General features: G+C 32.5%; 1 protein-coding gene across 1 annotated transcript; it reads left to right on the top strand.

The window, feature by feature from the left end:
• The first annotated feature begins 9,936 nt into the window (after positions 1-9,936).
• On the top strand, positions 9,937-10,778 carry LOC25502135 (disease resistance response protein 206). Its single transcript, XM_013591688.3, has one exon. The coding sequence runs from the start codon at positions 9,991-9,993 to the stop codon at positions 10,558-10,560; it is 570 nt and encodes a 189-aa protein (XP_013447142.1). The 5' UTR covers positions 9,937-9,990; the 3' UTR covers positions 10,561-10,778.
• Positions 10,779-20,533: the final 9,755 nt, after the last annotated feature.

The raw sequence follows: 20,533 nt of genomic DNA, 5'->3' as shown, positions 1-20,533 counted from the left end.
ATTAAGGTTATGAACGTAGCGTTTACGCCTTTCGATAATTTTCTATTCCTATGGAATTCAGTAACAAAGCGCACAATATCTGTTTTCATCTCATGCCAAAAAGACTTAAAGAAACCCAAATTGATCCCATCAGGGCCCGGACTCTTGAAACTGTCACAATCCCACACCGCTGCCTTAATTTCATCCTCAGAAAAGGGTTTAATCAAACCGCCCCTTTCTATAAAAGAGAGTTTCCGAAACTGAAGGTGTCCCGCACTCGGCCGCTCCAATCTTGGGTCAAGAAAATGATTTTTAAAATGCGTAAGCACAGCTTGACGAACAGGTTGAACACCCTCCACCACAACCCCATCCACCAAAATTGAAGACAACGAATTTAACCTTCTCCTTGCGGCCAAAACAGAGTGAAAAAATTTGGAATTAGCGTCACCATCCCGGAGCCAGTTTAATCTTGATTGCTACCAACAAATACTTGTATTAAGACGAGACAGAGAGTGAATCTCCGTCGAAATACCATGAAGTTCACCGAGTTCTTCCTCTGACAACTCCTCTTCCTCCCCTTTACTGTCTAAGGACGCTTGTTTGTTCTTTAAATCAACAATCTTTGACGGTAAATTATGAGTATTTGCAACGTGTCAATCTTTAAGAGCCACCTTCATAAGTTTCAATTTTTCTTTAAGAACATAACCACCCCACCCAGACACCTGAAAAGATCCCCATTTTTCACGAACAAAATCATTATAATCAGGCATATCTTGCCAACATTTCAGTAGACGCACCAGTCTCGGCCCCCAATTCTCTTCATCCACAGACAACACAATAGGGCAGTGATTAGATAATCCTCTTAACTGAGCCACCTGAATGCAATTAGGCCATACCAAACACCATTCTTCAGAGAGCAAGAACCTATCCAACCTACTCAAAATGGTATTTTTCAGATTTTGAGAGAAGGAGGCATGTGATATTTCTTCTTAAAATCTGAAAAATCACGTGCCCCATTCTCTTAAAATCTGAAAAATACCATTTTTTATTTTTTAAAAAATGGAATTACACACGTGGCACACATTAATTGATAAAAAAACAAACACATCAGCACTAAATGTCATGGGAACCATAAAATTAGAAAGGGAGAAAACTATAGGGGGCAAAATCGCTCGTTTAAAACTATGAGGTGCAAAATCGCACAATTGGCAAACTATATGGGGGAAAAGTGCAATTAAGCCTTTAATAAATGACTCAATGTAGGAATTTGAAAATTCTTTCATAGTCTATGCAATTTAAATGTTGGCTTAATTGCACTTTTCCCCCCTATCTTTTGCCAATTGTGCGATTTTGCACCCCCTCTTTTTTATTGAGCGATTTTGCACCCCATCTTTTTGCCCCCTTTCTGATTTTGCACCTTATCTTTGTGTTCAATTGCACTTTTGCCCCTTATCTTTTTGCTAATTGTGCGATTTTACACCTTCACTTATATTTTTTGAGCGATTTTGCACCCTATCTTTTGCCCCTTTTCCCCTCTTTTAATGATGAACAAAACACAGTTGGCAAAAGATATGGTGCAAAATCGCTTAAAAAAAAAGAGGGGGTGCAAAATCGCACAATTAACAAAAGATATGGGGAAAATGTGCAATTAAGCCTTAAATGTTAAATTGGGAGGTTACATTCACACATTAGTTGGGTCTGCCCACGTCCGAATGGGTGAAATTAAATTACGATCGTGATGTGAATCAAGGCGGTTGCGGAGTTATCCGGAATTCAGGCAGTGATTTTATCACGTTTTTTTTTTTTTTTTTTTTTTTTTAATTGGGAGGTTGTACCATTATTACCGTTGTCTTGCTAAAGAGGAGTAATTAGATTATGAATTTAATCAGATTCTAAAGAGGTGGTTGAATATCTCCAACGTGGAACTAAAACTTCTTGTGCATTCAATTCAATACTATATATGTTGTCTCATAATTTTAGATTCATATCGCTCATAAAAGCAAATCAAGATCGTTCAAGTCTGTCACATAAAAAATTTCAACGTTTTGCAAATTGGCACCCATATTTTTCAAAAAAAATTCAAAGTGGACCATATAAATTTACAAAAATTGTAAATTGACCTCTATTTTTTTAACAAATTGGCCCCTAAATATTTCCATAAATTATAAATTGGTCCATATTAATTTCAAAATTCGCAGTTTCAACTTCGACACAACTTTTAAAATTTGTAAAAGTAGCTCAAAAATATTAACAGTGAAAGTTTTATTACTCTATCCAAACAAAAAAAATTAAAAGAAAGAAAATTCAATTAAATTATTTATATTGACTATGGTTCTAAATTCTCTAAAAATTTCGATTACCTCATCAAACACACTCTCGCAGTGAGTTTTTAAGAATTTTCAATTGGGGATAAAGAGAAACTTCATTTTATTCTTTAATGTAAGTGATCGTCAATTCTCACCCCGTTTATAGAAAGCCATCAGAAAATATTTTTGTTAGCACCTCTCTCACTCAGTGGGTGTGTCTCTCTCTTTTTGCTTATCTTAAATTTTTCCATCAAATTGTTTAGATTTTCGGTACATCCTGTACGATTTTTGATACTACTACCATCCCACAAAAAAGAAAGAGTAATTGACATAATTTGAACGACGTCATTATAAAGTTGACGTGATTGAAACAAAAGTGCTTTAAAATCGAATGAAAAAGATTATAGTCACATTACCATTGCATTTTGACAGGGAGGGAGGGAGGGAGGGAGGGAGGGAGGGAGGGAGGGAGGGAGAGAGAGAGAGAGAGAGAGAGAGAGAGATGGTGATGGGGAAGGTCTTTGAAGACTAGAGAGAAGAAGTGTTTGCAAAGTGGTTCACATTATCTCTTAATTGCAAAATTTAATCTTGATCTTTTATTTTAATCCAATGGTCAATATTATATCTTGTCATCTTTTACATTTAACTACTACTCTTATTTGATACATCTCCTATATAAATAGGAATCTGCTGCTATTATATGGCATAAAACTCTTTTTCTTTTTCTTCTTCTTCTTCCAAACAACACTACTTTAGATTATATTATTATATAGATGTATGAGTATGAGAAGACTAGATGAATTAAGATTATAGATGACGACATTAAAGAGATAGTTGAGATAGCACCTATAACATAAAAGATGGTGAAAATTAGGAGAAAGTATATACATAGACTTTGCAAAATTAGGAGAAAGTTATTTATATAGACTTTGCAAAAATCAACTCTTCAAAAATTAACTCACAAAAAATAATGAAGAGCTAATACTATTTTATAGTTGGATTTGGCAAAATTACGCCTGCAATATTTTTTGTTTGACATTTTTCTCATATAGGTCCTTTGACATTTTATTTTTAAAATTGATCGTTTACACTACATTATATATAAATTTTAGGGAAATGCATTCATTAAAGAGCAATGATTTGAACTTACGAACCAAAAAAAAAAAAGGTGATTCGTCTCTAATGTTAGATGTGATAAATGAACGCATAAGTATTGTTTGTCTTTTAGTTTTGGATGGTTCACACGATCACAAAATATAACATAAAATCGACAATGCAACCATGAGCATAGTTTAAATGCTAACTGTGTGCATATATAGAAGAATATAACATAACATAAACGTCTCATTTGGGGGAAACTAAACCCAAAACATCAATCCGGAAATAATGTTAAACTGAAATAATAGCAGGCATGGTTTTACCTTCATGTTTTAAGTTTAAAACTAATTTTTAAGCTTTCAAGAAAAGAATAATGTAACATTAACCATTCTACACCAAGAGAGATAGAAATAGTGGTAACGACTAATGATGTGAAATATACGATAGAAAGAGAAATAGAGAGAAAATGAGCTAGTGTTTAATAAATGTAAGAAAATTAAGGGTATACAGCTATAAAGGTTGGAAGAATAATTGGGATCCTTGCTCTTTTAGGTGGGTTTTTAATTGGTCCATGGACACCCCACATCCCTACATTAACATATCTTTCTTCAACAAGTATTATCGAGCAGGGCCACAGCTACAAGAGTAGAAGTAAATTTATAGACGAAAGTGGAGAAAGGTTACCAACTTTTCTGTATTAGCTAATAGCTTAGCTATAAGAAGTAAGAACATAGAGGACATAACAATTGAACCAATCATGTTATGTTAATCAAACTTTGATTTCGTGATTTATTATAAGTTATAATCAATTAGTATTAGTAATATAACTATAGGGGGCTGATATATATGGTACAACAACCACTCGATTTACATGTTGGAATGGTTTAACACCGATTTAACACCAAACGTCAACTCAATTTTTATTCTTTATATTATCGTTACCTTAATATTTGGAGAAATGATATTTGAACATCCATTTAATGATAATTTTTGTGACAATTTTGGTCCCTTAACTATTTAATTGGTATCGCTTTTGTAACACCTAAGGCTGACGAGGGCGGGGAGTGGTCGCCGGTGCACAAGCACGACAATGAGTGGCTCCCGACAGCTTCTAGAGGAACCGAATCACACCGGAATGAGAGGGTTCCTGATGTCGTGCAGGTATGGGACTGCATGGTTGAAGGAAGACTTATAAGAATTGTTTGGTACTACCTATATCAACAAGATGCATCTTCTTTTCGATAGCTCATTCCATAAGAACTCCACAGTTAAGCGTGTTTGACTTGGAGCAATTTTGGGATAGGTGACCTACCGGGAAGTTTCCCTGTAAGTGTGCGAGTGAGGACAAAACACGCTGAAAAGACTCGTGTTGGTTTGTGGGGTCAGTCGGCAATGCTGAAAGCGGGATGTTACAGTTTTGGTCCCTTAACTAAAAAAAAGATTGTTTGAGGATTTTAAGTTTTTTTTTAGTCTCGTTTTGGTCCCTTATGTTAGGTTTTCGTTAGGGTTTTAAAAAAAAGTTAACTCCTGGACACGTGTCACCTTGTCATTGGCTCTGAGTTTTTTTTTTTTTTTTTTACAAAAAAAATTATTATTTTTTTAAAAATATATATATTTTTTTTTTTAAAAATCCCAAAGCCAATGACAACGTGACACGTGTCCCAGAGTTAACACTTGTCATTGGTTATGGGAATTTTTTACAAAAAAATAAAATATATATATTAAAAATAAATTATTTATTTTTTTATAAAAAAAATAATAATTTTTTTTGTAAAAAAAAAAAAACTCAGAGCCAATGATAAGGTGACACGTGTCCACACTTAACGTTTTTTATTAAAACTAACGGAAACCTAACATAAGGGACCAAAACGAGACTAAAAAAAAAACTTAAAATCCTCAAACAATCTTTTTTTTAGTTAAGGGATCAAAACGATACCAATTAAATAGTTAAGGGACCAAAAGAGCATTTAAGCCTTTTTTTTTTATAAATTATGGTTGTCATAAAAGTTGTCAACCAAATTATTTGTTTAAATAACACTCATATAATATTTATTTATAATAATCAACTAGTAGTAAGTGGGAAGAGTAACAAATCACTCTTGACTTTCAATTTTTTTAGTTGAAAGGTCCTATATGAATCACTTCTTCTAATGTGAAATTTTGAAGTGATTATATTAAACAATTTATGGTCAAATTTTACTAGTAAGTGTTGTTCTTCTTTTTTGGATAGATATAAATTTAAAGATTATGTACTCTAGATGTAAAATAATTTAAAGATACGTCGACCAAATCATATATAGATATATTCCCTCTAATCACTATTATACATCAGATACATAAGTTATTCAATAAATTTAAAAAATGATAATTTATTTATAATAACGATCGTAGATCAAGGATATATTTGTGAACATATTTGAAAAAAATATATAACAAGTGACATATTCTTTAAAGGAATAACAAGTGACATATAATGAGACTCTTTCAAAAAAAAAAAGTGACATATAATGAGATTGATGTAGCTAGACACATATGTACTTAAAACTTTTTCACATTACATGCACATAATCTTTTTTTAGAGAACATGCACATAATCTTTAAAACTCAATATAAATTATTTTACGTTTCATTTTGATAATGTTTTTAGGAAAATGTTAAGGACACTTGATAAAAAATTTAAAGTGGAGATTTTATTTTGAGATTTATGTATTTAACATATTAAAACATCAAAAAACAATTATTTTTATATAAAAATTATCGCTTGTTTATATTTTCGAATCCTTAACAAGTGGTTAGCAGGACCATGTTTTTATGTATATCTTTACAATATTGTGGTAGACATGGAAAGAGACGGATCCAAAAATGAATACCTTAAAATGTACCGGTTTCTTTGAATAGCTATTGACTCAAAAAAGAATCGCTAGCTTAAGACTCAAGTTTTTTTTTTTTTTTGGTTACAAAGCAAATTAAAAGAAACAGCAGACAAAGAAAAAAGAAAAAGAGAAGCTAGAGCCTAAGATACAAAGATTCTATTTCATCAGCCCTTAACAGAGGTAGCAGCAAATCTGGAGGGGATGAGTGAACAGTGAAAACATCATCAGCTGAGGCCCCAATCTTGGCCATGAAGTCTGCACACTGGTTGCCTTCCCTAAGCGAGTGGCGAAGAGAGGAATTTCTAGCACCTAAGATATCTTTGATGTTCTGAATTAACACTGCATAAATGTGATATTGAGAGAAATCATCGTTGATGAGATTGACAGAGAGAAGAGAGTCCGAATAGCAAACCATCTGTTCAAAATTCAAACTGGCGGCCAAATTTAAACCTTTATAAAGCGCTGTTAGTTCTGCAAACAAAATGTCATGACAGTTATGAATGCAGCCTGAGAAACCAGATATGTAAGTGCCCATATTGTCGCGAAGGACACCACCAAAACCTGTACGAACGGGATCCCCCATGCAGCTTCCATCCGCGTTTAATATTATACCAACGTGGTTGTCGTTATTCCAACGGATAAGCCTGGCCGGAGCAGGGATGGTGACAGAGTTGTGAAAGCATGTGCTGATAGTTTTTGCAGCGTTGATGATATTGAGGCTGACACGAACATCAGACATATTTTCGTTGTTGAAAACCATTAAATTGCGGTGTCTCCAAATCCACCACAAGCCGGCGAGGAAAGTTGTTGAACAAGAGCAATTTGCTCCCTCTTTTATCCAATCGGCCGCGATAATGGAAGAGAAGAAAGATTGGGAACAAAAACCGATTCTCTGCCATATACAGCTAGAAAAACGACAGTCTCGTACGCAATGGAGGAAAGATTCTTCATTATCGCCGCATCTGGAGCAGGTTGCAGAATTAATAATGTTCCTGTGGCTCAACAAGGATAAAGTGGGTACTGCGTTATGGCAAGCTAGCCAGACCAGAATTTTAATTTTTTCAGGGGCCTTCAGTTTCCATATCCAGTTCCAAGAGTCATTTGCCAGGTTGTCACCGCCATGATGGGAAATTAACCAGTTGTATCCGCTTTTTGCTGTGTAAACTCCATTTTTATTATGAGGCCAGATGTAAGCATCTTCAATTAAATCATTAAAGGTTAAATGAACATTGTTGACTGCTTCTGCTACGGCCGTAGGGAGAATAGTGTAGAGAGCTTGAGTATGGTGACCTGCGTCGGTGATAACATCTTTAATAGTGAGTTGAATGTCATGAATGTCCACAAAAGGGACTTGGTTGCCTAAAATACCAAGGGGACTCCAATTACTATACCAGAAGGATGAGTTGCCGGAACCTGCTCTCCAATTGTAACCATTTTTTAGGACATTCTTCGCTCGAACAATAGAGGACCAAGTTGGAGAAATATTGCGGTGAGCTGAAGAGTGAAAAAGAAAATTTGAGCCACTTGAATACTTGCTAGACAAAAGATTCACTCATAGTTTGTCAGTTTTTTGCACCATGTTCCAGACAAGCTTCCCAAGGAGGCATGTGTTTGCTTCTCTAGCTGCTCTAATGCCTAGACCCCCCATTTGTTTTGGGCTTGCAATTTTTTTCCAATTCACTAAATGAACCCCTTTATTATGGTTACCTCTCCAAATAAAATTGTGAGTGGTTTGATCAATGCTATCGCAGATGTTTTGAGGGAGCCAATTAAGTTGCATGTAATAAGTTGGAATAGATGATAGGACAGAGGAAGCAAGAGTGAGTCTACCTGCTTTGTTGAGGAGTTTGCTCTTCCAAGAAGCTAACCTATTTTGCAATTTTTCTATGATAAACAAGAAATCGCTTCTCTTGGGCCGCCCCTTGAGAATGGGGAAACCAAGATATTTATCAAGAGAAGTTGTACTGCGGATTCCGGATATAGCTGTGAGCTTGTGAATTTTTGCTTGAGAGGTGCCTGAAGAGAAAAAAGCTCTAGATAGGTCAAGTTTGATATGCCATATTTATTTATTTAAAACTTTCCATGTTAAGACCTTTAAATAGGTCATTCGGTCAATGTATAACACTAACAAACTTTGTACCAAAAAAAAAAAAAAAAACACTAACAAACTAAATATGCTAAAATAATAGTATTATTGAAATTAAAACCACTACACATACATCAAGGATGTAAGACATCATAAGCTACTTGTGAAAGCTTTCATTTTCAGTCCGTCATATAAAATAAAAAAAAATATTTTACATTTTAATTCAGTATTCTAAAATCGCTTACAGTGTGGAGAGATGAATTATACATTTGTTGTAGAACTTTACGTCTGGTGGATCCAATTAGTTCGCAAGTCGTAGACATAAAGCTAAACTAAAATAAACTGTTTTGCAGTTTAATTCCATTCTTGGATTATCATCATCATTACCATACCTTTAAAGACAAGCATAGCTCGCAAAGACAAAAAGCTGTTATGATAATATTTTTTAAATACTAACTTCATTATTATTCAATATTTGATACTACTTGGTCGATTCAGAAACCTGTTAGTCTCTCGATTGGTTCAATAATTTTTTATTCATAATCTCTCAAAATTGGAATAAACTGATTTGATTCATGTTTGTTCAACCGATCTATTTTTTATATACATATTTTATTTATCTATTTATTAATTATCTGGACTGCCGTAATTGAAATGTGATTTGAAACTCTTGCTAGTTCGATCTTCAAAGCAAATTTTTTTAAAAAAATTGAGTCCAGTTTCTTTGACAAACAAGTGTGGTAAAACAAAAAGAAATTGTTTAAAAAATTGTATTTAATAATGACAAACAGAATGATATAATTCCCCCATATCGAATATAAACAAAAAAGTGGTTATATTTCTTTTTCTTAAATATAAGCAAATATATAATTACTTTTGATTTTATTACTCTATTAGTATCATTCCTACAATACTCCTTAACTAATATACGTTTTATTTTTCAGTGACTCTTTTATTTACGATGGAACAGATCCTTATAAATGGTACTTTTGAAAATGCTCTTATTTTGTTTATGGGTGTGAATGAAGTTAGTTATTTTTCCTTATTATATAATCATGATTGAATGAAATATGTAAGCATATAAATAGAGAAGGCAATCCAATATTATTTTGTACATCCTTTTTATAAGTTTTGATGGTGCAGCGGAAGTGTATATGCTTTTATTCACACACAGGGAAAAAAAACCTAATATTTATAAGATAAATTGCCAAAATAAACGAGACTTCGGTATCATGCGTAAGTTTTAGGTGATGTTTGTCACTTCTTTGTACCGACAAAATCCAACTATAGACCTAAAAAAGAAAGGCAATCCAACAAAACTTAATTAATTGCAACATGGTGACAACTAGGGTACCCATGAAAGAATGGTGGGTAATTTACCCCAACCAATACATATTAGCCACATAAGCACATTTTTAAGTGGTATCCATGAATTATTTTGACCCCATCAACAAATTGCTCATTTTCATTGGTTGGTGGGTAAATTACCCACCATTCTTCAAAGGTAATCTAGAAAAAACCTTGCAACATAGTTTATGCTTTTGGTGCACAACCGCTTATAAATATCAACTTCATGAACTCATAAGTCATAGCCTCCAAACTATTAGATAAAACCAATTAACAATATTGAAAAGAATTGAAGGAGGAAATGAAGCTCATTTCAACTCTCCTCTTCTTCTTACTCCTAATCTCATTGACATATTCATCTGCCACTCCAACCAGATCAAGAAAAAGGGATCGTGTTCATGAACCATGCAAGAGATTAGTGTTTTATTTTCATGACATTATTTACAACGGTCACAACTCCAAAAATGCTACATCAGCAATTGTAGGCACACCAGCATGGGGTAACCGAACCATATTGGCAAACCAAAACCATTTTGGTGATTTGGTTGTTTTTGATGATCCAATCACTTTGGACAATAACTTACACTCACGCCCAATTGGTCGTGCTCAAGGATTTTACATTTATGATAAGAAAGAAATTTTCACTGCTTGGCTTGGTTTCTCATTTGTGTTTAACTCTACTCAACATAAGGGTAGCATAAATTTTGCTGGTGCTGACCCTTTGATGAATAAGACTAGGGACATTTCGGTAATTGGTGGGACTGGTGATTTCTTCATGACTAGGGGAGTGGCTACTCTTTCAACAGATTCATTTGAAGGTGAAGTTTATTTTAGGCTTCGTGCGGAGATTAACTTGTACGAATGTTGGTAATTAATTAATTGGCTAAATCATTGTTTTCAGCTAATTATTACCAACTGTGTTTGTGTTTTTTTTGTTTGTTTTTTTTTTTTTTTTTTGTCATTTACATTTGTTTCTTTTACCTTTCTTTTAAATGTGGAGCCTTATTCAAAATTGAATAATGCTTCGCATTTAACATTATGTGTGAAGTTTTGTTTGGTGAAGTTAATTAAATTCTTGGATATTTTATCCGCGTTCATTTCATGTTTCTTAATGGAAATTTGGAATTAGGTTCAAAATGAAGTTTACTCGTTATTAAAATTGCCCTCCGTGAGCTTCGTTTTTTTTTAGATAAACAAACTTAACTCATTTTATTAATAATAAGAGTCTCAATACAAAATGAAATATGATCATAACCGTGAGAACTAGTACAAGATAATTATGTCCTTGCTAGCAAATGGACAATACTATAATTGCTTGTTTCCGAATGAAATTTATCTTAAAGTTTTGGTAGGTTCTAAGTGAAGTTTTGCAAATATCAATAATAGCGCCAAACATTGAACTAGTGTTGAGTCTCCTAGTTAAGCCGTCAACCACATACTTGCAATCAAGTTCGATAAACACCTTAGATAAACATATATTGTCAAGTCATTTTATTGCTTCTTTTCAGCTCCTTGCCTCCGCTTTGTGTGCTTGTGGTAATCAAAAGAACCAAGTTGGTTTTGCCTTTATGAACTCTCATACGCTTCATATGATGTACATGCATATTCCATAACATCCTTGTTCCTTGAAGATTGTTGTACGATATTGCACATGAGCTTATTTAAGTTAGTAAGGATATTACATAATATATGCAGAGAGGTACACGTTCGAACCCCGAACAACTATGTTACTGTTCACCGGTGTTTTCGTAAACAACAAGACTAGTTTTGATTATTACAAGCAGGATCAAACCAGAAATCATATGACATTGTGCAATCTTTTTCAAGAAAGTGTGGAATGTTCATCATATTCATAGGTTGCTTTATGAACAAGACGAAGTTGTGTATGAAAATAAATGTCTTTCGACAGAGAAAAGTAAAGGAAATGCAAGTAAAAGACTTAAAAGTTTAAAAGGGAGAAACTTAAAGAAAAGGTAGATTACATTACATTAATGTAAAGGTGGTTCGACAAATCAAATTACATACATTCTGTATGACTCTTTTCTCTAGACACTGGTACTTCGAGTGCTAGAATTCTATAAATGATTTCCGACCCTGTTTTTCCTATGAAAAACTCTTATTTATACATAGAAAAGTAACTGTAAAAAGTTAAACTGCCGCGAACTGCACTTCTTCCATCGAAAACTGCTTGTCCACCACGTCTTCAATAAGAAAAACTGCTGCTTCTGAATTTGAATGTTTTTCCCTTCGACAACAACTGCTTGGCTTCGACCAATCTTTCCTCTGAATACCCTTTTGTCGAACTTTGAAGCTCTTGAACTCTTCAAAATACTAAGTCCCAGACCATGTCGAAATCTTCATGTTGAAGAAAATAACTTTATTTCTTGAAAGAACAAAAATCAACTCTCATTGACTGCATTAATTGAGCTTGTCGAAATTATTACAGGCTAACATCTATTTGACATAAAAATTGCTCTATTAAAATCAGAATTTAAAGTTGTAACTCAATACTTTCACCGTCCCAAATTATATGTCATTCTACCAATTTAATCTTATACTAAGAAATGCAACTAATTAAGATAATTATATATTTTTAGTGGTTGAATGTTTTTTAGTGTTTTTTTTTTTATTGTAAATTTTTTATCTACGACATTTGTGTTATTTTGGAATTGATTTTGCATTATTTTGAAATTATTTTTTTATTTTGATTTTGATTGAATGATTGAAATAAGGAATGTGGTGGTAGTTCATGATTGATATTTCGAAAAATGCACATTTGTTCGGTTAACAGATCTAAAATCAGCGTAAGTTAATTCACGTTTGGTATCGAATGGAAGTTAATTTACGTTAGAGTTAATTTTAGAAGTTTTGGATGGGAACGAGGAAAAGATTAAAATTCTAAGATAATCATATGTATATAGCCTAAAATGGAGTAGTTTTTTTTTTTTTTTTTGACAAAAGCCTAAAATGGAGTAGCTGACATGTTATCACTAAATATAAGATGATTGTATAGCGTAAAAGCTTGTTAATTGTCAACATGGAACAATTAGGCCCTGGTTGACCGACCAAACAACTAACTACTAACTACACCAGTTGCCAACCACTGAGCCAAAACATGGGCTGGCTATATTTGACTTCTTTTCAAGTTAGAAAATCACGACAAAAAAGTTGTTATCATGATTTGGGTAATCGTAGGCTTAAAGCGTTTGAGGAAAATTAATTAAACAATAACATTCAAATGAGAAAAGTGGTCCTTCTCCTTCCCTCTTTCTCAAATATGAACTGTTTTTTCTAAATATTTAGTTTAACATGGCTTGGAAGTAAGATAATAACTTGAGTGAAAATGAAGTATTAATTAGCCAATAAAAAATACACGAACGTATACTATTACTAGTCTAGCCAAAGTAGTCTCCACTCCCCACCCACTCACGTCACCGACAGTACAGCACATACAAACTAAATTACGAGTAATGTTATAAACACTCGTCATAACGCACATTTTCTAATTTTTACCATTTTATCGGATGAAATACATAATCATCATGCCACTTTAAAAACTGATTCAACATAAAATGAATTTCACTTAATAAAGGATTGAATGTTAAGATTAAGAAAAATGTGTTAAAATAAATGTAGTTAACGTCATCTTACATTAAAGTTTTTAATTTTAGTCGAAAATACCATTCTATTAATGGGTCGGTCTAAATCCGAAGGAACAGGGCATTGAGAGCATCTACAAGCAGGGCAGAGATACGTGTTGTTCAGGGTGTTCATATGAACCCCCTCAAATCTTTAAATTTCCATCAATTATCTCCATTTTTAATTGTTTGAACACCATAAGATTTGAATATAGCACCGGTTTTGCACCATTTGTTAGTAAAAAATTCAATGTTATGTACGGAAAATGCTTGAGTGACTTTCCATTTTGGTAACATTGATGACTTTATTGTATTTTAGATGAGAAGTAATGATAGATAAGTGTGACTTTCCATTTTGGTAAAATTGATGACTTTATTTTTAGATGAGAATTAATGATAGATAAGTGATTAAGATAAATTATTTTGATAAGAGAAAATTATTCGTTAGGAGAGAGATAAAACCAAATGTTACCTTTTATGTACGGTGATGCACAGTAGACATTCTAACACACGCATATAATGTTTCAGATTAAACTATTATTATTAAATTAACTAAAAATATTTCTTTGGAATGGCTGTAAAGGAAGGAAGTAAAAGATGAGCACCTTGTCCTTACGGGGGGGTTTAATATAGGAAAGGGAAGTTCTTTCCCATCATGGGAAAGTCGAACTATAGCCATAGATTTAATATTTTTTTATTTGGATGGCTAAGATCCATGACCTGGTAATTGTTCTAAGCTTGGTATTGTGAAACAAAGTGGTGGACCCCACCAATTGATTAAATAACAATTTTACATTTATTTGATTAATCGATTTTGATTTTATTGCTGTTATTATCAAATAAATGCAGTAATCAATTGGTTTTATTGCTGAATCTGTCACCACATTATCATTTCTCTTGATGAATTTCATTCATCATCCTTTGTCATATAATAATACCATCAAAGAACACGAAAATACATCTTGGATCAGTGACATAGAAAATGCCATAAAAATATTTTTAAAAAAATGCAAAATTCCAATTTTATGTTCAATAAATCAGATCTATAGCAATCATCACCATCTGTGTCTCAGACACAACTTACAAACTAATTCGTTACACATCAAAAATCTTATAATTCTTCTAATGACAACGATATTTGTCCTAGATCTACGAATTTGCGTGTTCGATCAACAAAGTTTGACAAAATTTGTATCTACCATTGTTAAATTCTCAGTAATGAAAAGAAAAATGGTGGTTATGACTTATGAACAAACATGTTCTTGAACAATAGTGAGACAGGTTAAGCTTTTTCCCCTTTGCTGAGTTTGACTACGATGAAAGTTTAAAGCTTTTCAACAATTAACTCTTGTGATGATTCACAATAAGTAAAAACATCAATTCACAAGAGCTTGATGATGGAATTTGATTTCACTGTTTTTATTAGTACCAACAACATACCTACTTTATTGAAGGAATTTGATTTAGTTGTTTTCATTAGGATTATTGAGATAAAATTTGATTACTGGGAAGAAGAAGATCTGAATGTATGAACATTAGGAAGAAACAAGAAGTGTGCGTAGAGAGAGAGTAAAAAGAGGAGAAAGAGAGAGGGGAGAGTGTATGGTACGGTGCCTAAAAAAAATAACATTAAAAAACAAATTTCAGTTTTTTTTTTTTATTTGGAACAGGTTGACAACTGCCACCTATCCTGAAAAAGGGAGCTTTCCCAAGGTGGGAAAAAACTCCTCATTCCCAGGTTAAACGCCACCTGTCCTTACTTAAAGAAGAGTGATGATATACAAACATCCATACATGGCATACATCCTTCTACACACTCCCATGTGGCATTTTTAAATAATTTTATTAAGGGTAATTTTGTCCATTCACTCTCTTCCTTCACCCATCTCCTCATGTGACTTCTTTCACCCCTTCTATCTCTCTCTCTCTCTCTGAACTCTCATCCGCTCTTTCTCTCTCAATCCAACCTCACCACTCCCTTTTCCTCCGATCAGCCACCACCACTCTCCGTCGTCGGCATTACCTTCGCTGACGTGATTCTGTCTTTCCGTCGTCGTCGAACTCCTCTCACGTCTACTTAGCTCTCGCTGTTTCGACTGAGATCCACCATGGTGGTGATGGTTTACGTGGTTGTTAGTAAGTTTAATTGTAAGTCTTCAGATAAAACAACTAACAAGAACATGGTTGTGGATGTTTTCTGTTTTCATATTCTGTTTCTGGTATATTATGTTCTTTATGCACATATCAAGCTTGTACATGTGAAGATGTTGAAGAAGAAATTGGTGAAAGCTTTTATGTTCCATTAAATAGTCAGCTCAATGATGTTGGTTTAGCAATATAGCCCCATTTTCCAAGGCTGGATTCTTCAGTAAGATTTCGTTTTGGTGGTTGAATCCATAGTTTATTTTTTTGTAGAAGGAGAGACCGGAAAAGGGAAAAGAGAGACAGGAAAGAGAAACAAGAAAATAAGAAAAATAAAATAAAATGCCACATGGAGTGGTACAAAGGTGGTATAGGAATAAGGGTGTTTATGTATAATTATCTCTTAAAGAATGATATTTGATACTTTGTTGTCTAGAGTAGATACATATATAATGTATAAAACGAATAAGATGATATTTATTAAAATATTTATATAGATTAAAATTGTATAATTCTAATAATTACTTTATCAAATAAAAATTTGTTTCTCCACATACATGTGTATTCACACACATGCACACCTATATTTAAAGGAAATACATAATTTTGGTGTGATATTTTTTTTTTTCAATTATATATTTCATTTAAATTCTATAAATTTTTTATTAAAAAATAGATAGAATCCATTATAATGAGAACAATCTCTCCGTCGAAGAACAAGAACAATCTCAATACAATGGGAGTAACTTAGACACTATAAAATAAGTTTAAATTGATGTTATTTACAAAATAAAAAAAACTTATAATTAGATGTAATAAAATAAATATATAAATATATAATTATCCGCAGTAGAAAAACGGATAAACAAGTATGTTGGCGCTTTTTTTTCCACTAATATAATAATAATAAGTTATTATTATTTAAAATAAATTGCACCCCTAAGTCGGAGTCTTGACTACGCCATTGGCTACAAGAAGCAGGATTGGGTCCAAAAGTCAAGTTCTGTTTGATAATTTTTGTCTATATATATACGCTGAAGCTACCTCCTTCCTCCTCTGCAAGCACAACAAATATCATTTTATCATTATTTATTTTTATTTACTTAATTTTATATTAGCAAACTCAAATTTATATTTATATTTTTCTGAATAGAAATTAGTTCTTAAAAAAAAACTGTGATAGCTCGATATTTTGGCTTTTCATAATAAGTAAAATGTTGGACCAGAGGTTGCTCGATCATCATTCAATTACCCAAGGGGAAATATCATTGATATAATATATTGTATTTTTTAGAGGATATTATATTGTATTTTGACATACAACAATGATATTTGGGCATTTCAAATTTCTCAATCTCATTCATCACAACATTTTTTAATTTAGATTTGACGTTGTCCGGATTTGAGGATTTGATTGTTTATAGTTTATTTTGTTTATAGTTTATTTAATGTAAAAATTTTATCTTAAAAATTGTGTATTTAACTTATTGAAATACCAAAAAATAATTTATTACTACATAAAATTTAGCAACTGTTTTATTTTTTGAATTATTAACTAGTGCCCTAATAGGACTTGTTAACATGACATTTATTTTAAGGAAAATGACAATGATTGTTCTAAAGATATTCTTTAAGGACTTTAGATAGTAAGTTTTTATGAAAACTTGTGCATTCAATTCAATAAAAATTGAAGTATTAAGTTTTTGGGTCTTGTTAACCGATGCCCTGTGGTATTGGTTAAGAAACTAAAAGTGGAAATAAAAGATATGATTTGCATTGAAAAAGTAATATTTTAACTTTTAAAAAATAGAATACACAATTTGCAAGAAATTTTTTCCTTATTTAATTCCTTAACCAGTGCGTGCCCCAGGCACTGGTCAACATTTCCGTAAGTTTTTTCATTGATTCATAATTAGGAATCCTTACAGATTTCCTTTATGGCACTCATTTTTTTTGTTACTTTATGGCACTCGTCAGCAAGACTATTTTATCTCAACCTCTCTTTTCATATTACATTACCAATCTATCACATCAATAATATTGAACTCCATCTACATTTTCTCTATGAAGGGTCTCAAGGTGTATACACCCATATATCATGTCCACCATACATTTTCTTTTCACATATGTAGATTAGTAAAGATGGTGAATTACCCTAAATTATAAGAGAGTTTCTTTTATCATCCTTAAAGCTTGCGATCTAGTTCAAAAGTTTCAAAAAATGAGCATTTATAGAGGTTTTTTTTTTTAACATTTTTACTACTTTTAGATTATATAAACCAAAATGTCATAGGACACGCAAGAAGCTAGTAGGGTGGGATAAGAAACTCACAAGTCACAAATTATAATTCTTATAGTAACTGTTTGGTAGTGGAAACCAATATCCTTGGGACGACCAAATAATGTTGAGTGAATATTTATGAGAATTTTCTCACGATCTATATTTCTTATGCACTTTCCAAAATATAAAAAATGTTCTCGGCTGTATAACCTAAAATGAGGTTTTCCCCTATTTTTAAATTACAAAAAATTAGCCATCATCGTTTTAGCCACGATTCAACTGTGGTTAACGGCTTTTTTTTCTTCACCAATTCAGATTCTAAAATTCAAAAAAACAAACACTTCAGATTTTATAACTTGAACACCCGCTATGTCAAAATGAAATTTTACATTTTTTTCTCAAGATATTTTTGCACAAGAGGCAATTAGATTGTAAGATTCAAAATACTTAATTTTTCGGAATTCAGAATCTAAATTGGTATTAAAAAAAAAAAAAAAACAGTTAGCCACAGTTCAACCGTGACTAAAATGGTTGTGGTTAATTTTTTGCACTTTGAAAATAGTGGTAAACCTCCTTTCAAATTATAAAATCCAAGAGCATTTTGAAATTTTAAAGGGTGCGTGAGAAGTATGGAAGGTGAGAAAAGAAATTGACAACTTTTATCGATGTTTATTAGGCCATGGACAAAATAGCTTTGCAGTCACAACTTTTTATGGGTTGGTTTTAATGGGTTAACTATAGTTTGGGGACACTTTCTCCACCTCCCACATTTCCAAAGAGCTACAAATGATAATTTCAAACAAACATGTGCTTTTTTAATGTGTGCATCCGAAATCATATTGAGGTATCTAGGAGCATTTGAATAAGACGATTTAAGTTTCTTGTAGGTTAACAGGTTAGTGGTCTGCTTGAGAATGTCGCAATTTTGAAACACTTGAGCGAGAGTTTTGTCGCTCATTGTAATTTTATCCGACTTGATCAATTAGTACACACAATTGTGCGCAAAGAATAGCTAACAATTTTTAAAGAAAAATACATTGAGGTGTGAAAAGTTTCTCCCTTTAGCATTGGAAGGTTCGCATAGAAATGGCCGAAGATTTTTACATGACAACTGGTAGAGATTTGATTCTGCAGTATCTGGCCCCAGAATAGTTCACTTGTGTATAATTTTCAGCCAAAGAAACCTAGTATAAAATCTAAATGATTGCTATGGACAGAAGTGACGTGGTTGACTTTCCTTTAAAGAGGCCATTATTGGGAAAGAATATGTTCTTTCAATTCAACCAGTTAAAACAAGACTTAACGAAGGAAGTCTCGCTATACTTTAAGCATAACAAAATGTTGGTGCTCTTCTAACCACAGTTTATATTCTGCAGATTATGCACTATGGGTAGCATGAAATGAAATACATTGTGTATATGTCGTCGAATATTCCATATGCAGCGATAAAGAAAACTATACACGCCTTTCTTATTCTTTATTGAAGATTATTGACTTTTCGGTGTGGCTGATAGATTATTGACTTCATCGGGCAAAAGATTATTGACCACTTGTTCCGTTTGTTTCAAATAATATTCATGAAAAAAAAGTATTCTTCCGTTCCTTTGTCTTTTTTGTAGAATTTTTTTGTTTCTATTTAATTGTCATTTTCAAAATTCAATGCAATATTAAATATTTTTATCAATATTACTAGAGCTGTCAAAACGGGCCGGCCCGTTTAGTCCGAATAAATATAGGGCTTGGGCCTAAAATATTGAGCCCGAATTTTAATAGGCCTTTTTAGCCCGGCCCTTAAAAGCCCGGTACCCGTTAGGGCTAACCCGAATGGGCTGCGGGTAGCCCGTTAGCCCGCATAACAAAAAAAAATTCTATAAATTATATATATTTTTCAAATAATTATTTACTTAGTTGATTATCAAAGTAAAAAACAAAAGTGAAAATTCAATGAATTAACACAAATATAAATGTAATATAAAGTTATATTTATTCATTTCGTCGAATATATAAATATCTATAACCATAACATATCTAATTTATTTAAAATCATTTTTCTCGTCGTTTTAGTTTACGACGTTTGTACGAAAATGTTTACAATTTACTTTTGTGCCAGACATTATTTAAACATATTAAAAATATTATTTATAAAAAAATTATAGTAGTGTTTTATAGTATTTTTTTAAAATAAAAAATATATAATTTTTAATACGGGCCGGCCCGTTTAGCCCGCGGCCCGGGCTCGGGTAGTATATTTCAAGCCCGTTTTGTCAACCGGGCTTTTTGGCCCGACCCACTAAAGCCCGAAGCCCGCAAGGGCCGGGCCGTCCGTTTTGACAGCTCTAAATATTACCCTTAGTTATTTATTACGAAGAGAGAAATAATTGAAACAAGATATTAAATGAATGAGGTTATTATTGGAAAAGGATAATTTATTATATCAAAAGTAGTAACATTTATTGACTTTATTGGTTTGTGTAAAATGTCAAAAAATTACAATTAAAAATGAACGGAGATAGTATAATTTTGAACAAGTAATAAAGAGGGTCTTTCTTATCTTATGACAATGTAAGATTTTTGAAAAACAAGTTAAAGAAGATAATCTCTGGTTCGTCTCCAATAATTTGGAGGCTCTTTTATAATCTTGACAATTTTCATTTAAAAATAATTGAAAAAAATCTAACATCATTTATTTATAGTGGCTGACAACTAAGTTGTAGTTAAATATATGAGCAATAGTTTAAACATGACTTTTACCTACATACAAAGAGACATTTACATATGGGCAA

This window comes from Medicago truncatula, chromosome 8 (genome assembly GCF_003473485.1).
Source record: "Medicago truncatula cultivar Jemalong A17 chromosome 8, MtrunA17r5.0-ANR, whole genome shotgun sequence".
NCBI lineage: Eukaryota > Viridiplantae > Streptophyta > Magnoliopsida > Fabales > Fabaceae > Medicago > Medicago truncatula.
The sequence above is the reverse complement of the archived record's forward strand: the minus strand, read 5'-3'. Positions and strand labels throughout refer to the sequence as shown.

Coding starts and splice junctions, on each gene's coding strand:
- LOC25502135 (XM_013591688.3), top strand. CDS start 9,991: ATGAAGCTCATTTCAACTCTCCTCTTCTTCTTACTCCTAATCTCATTG.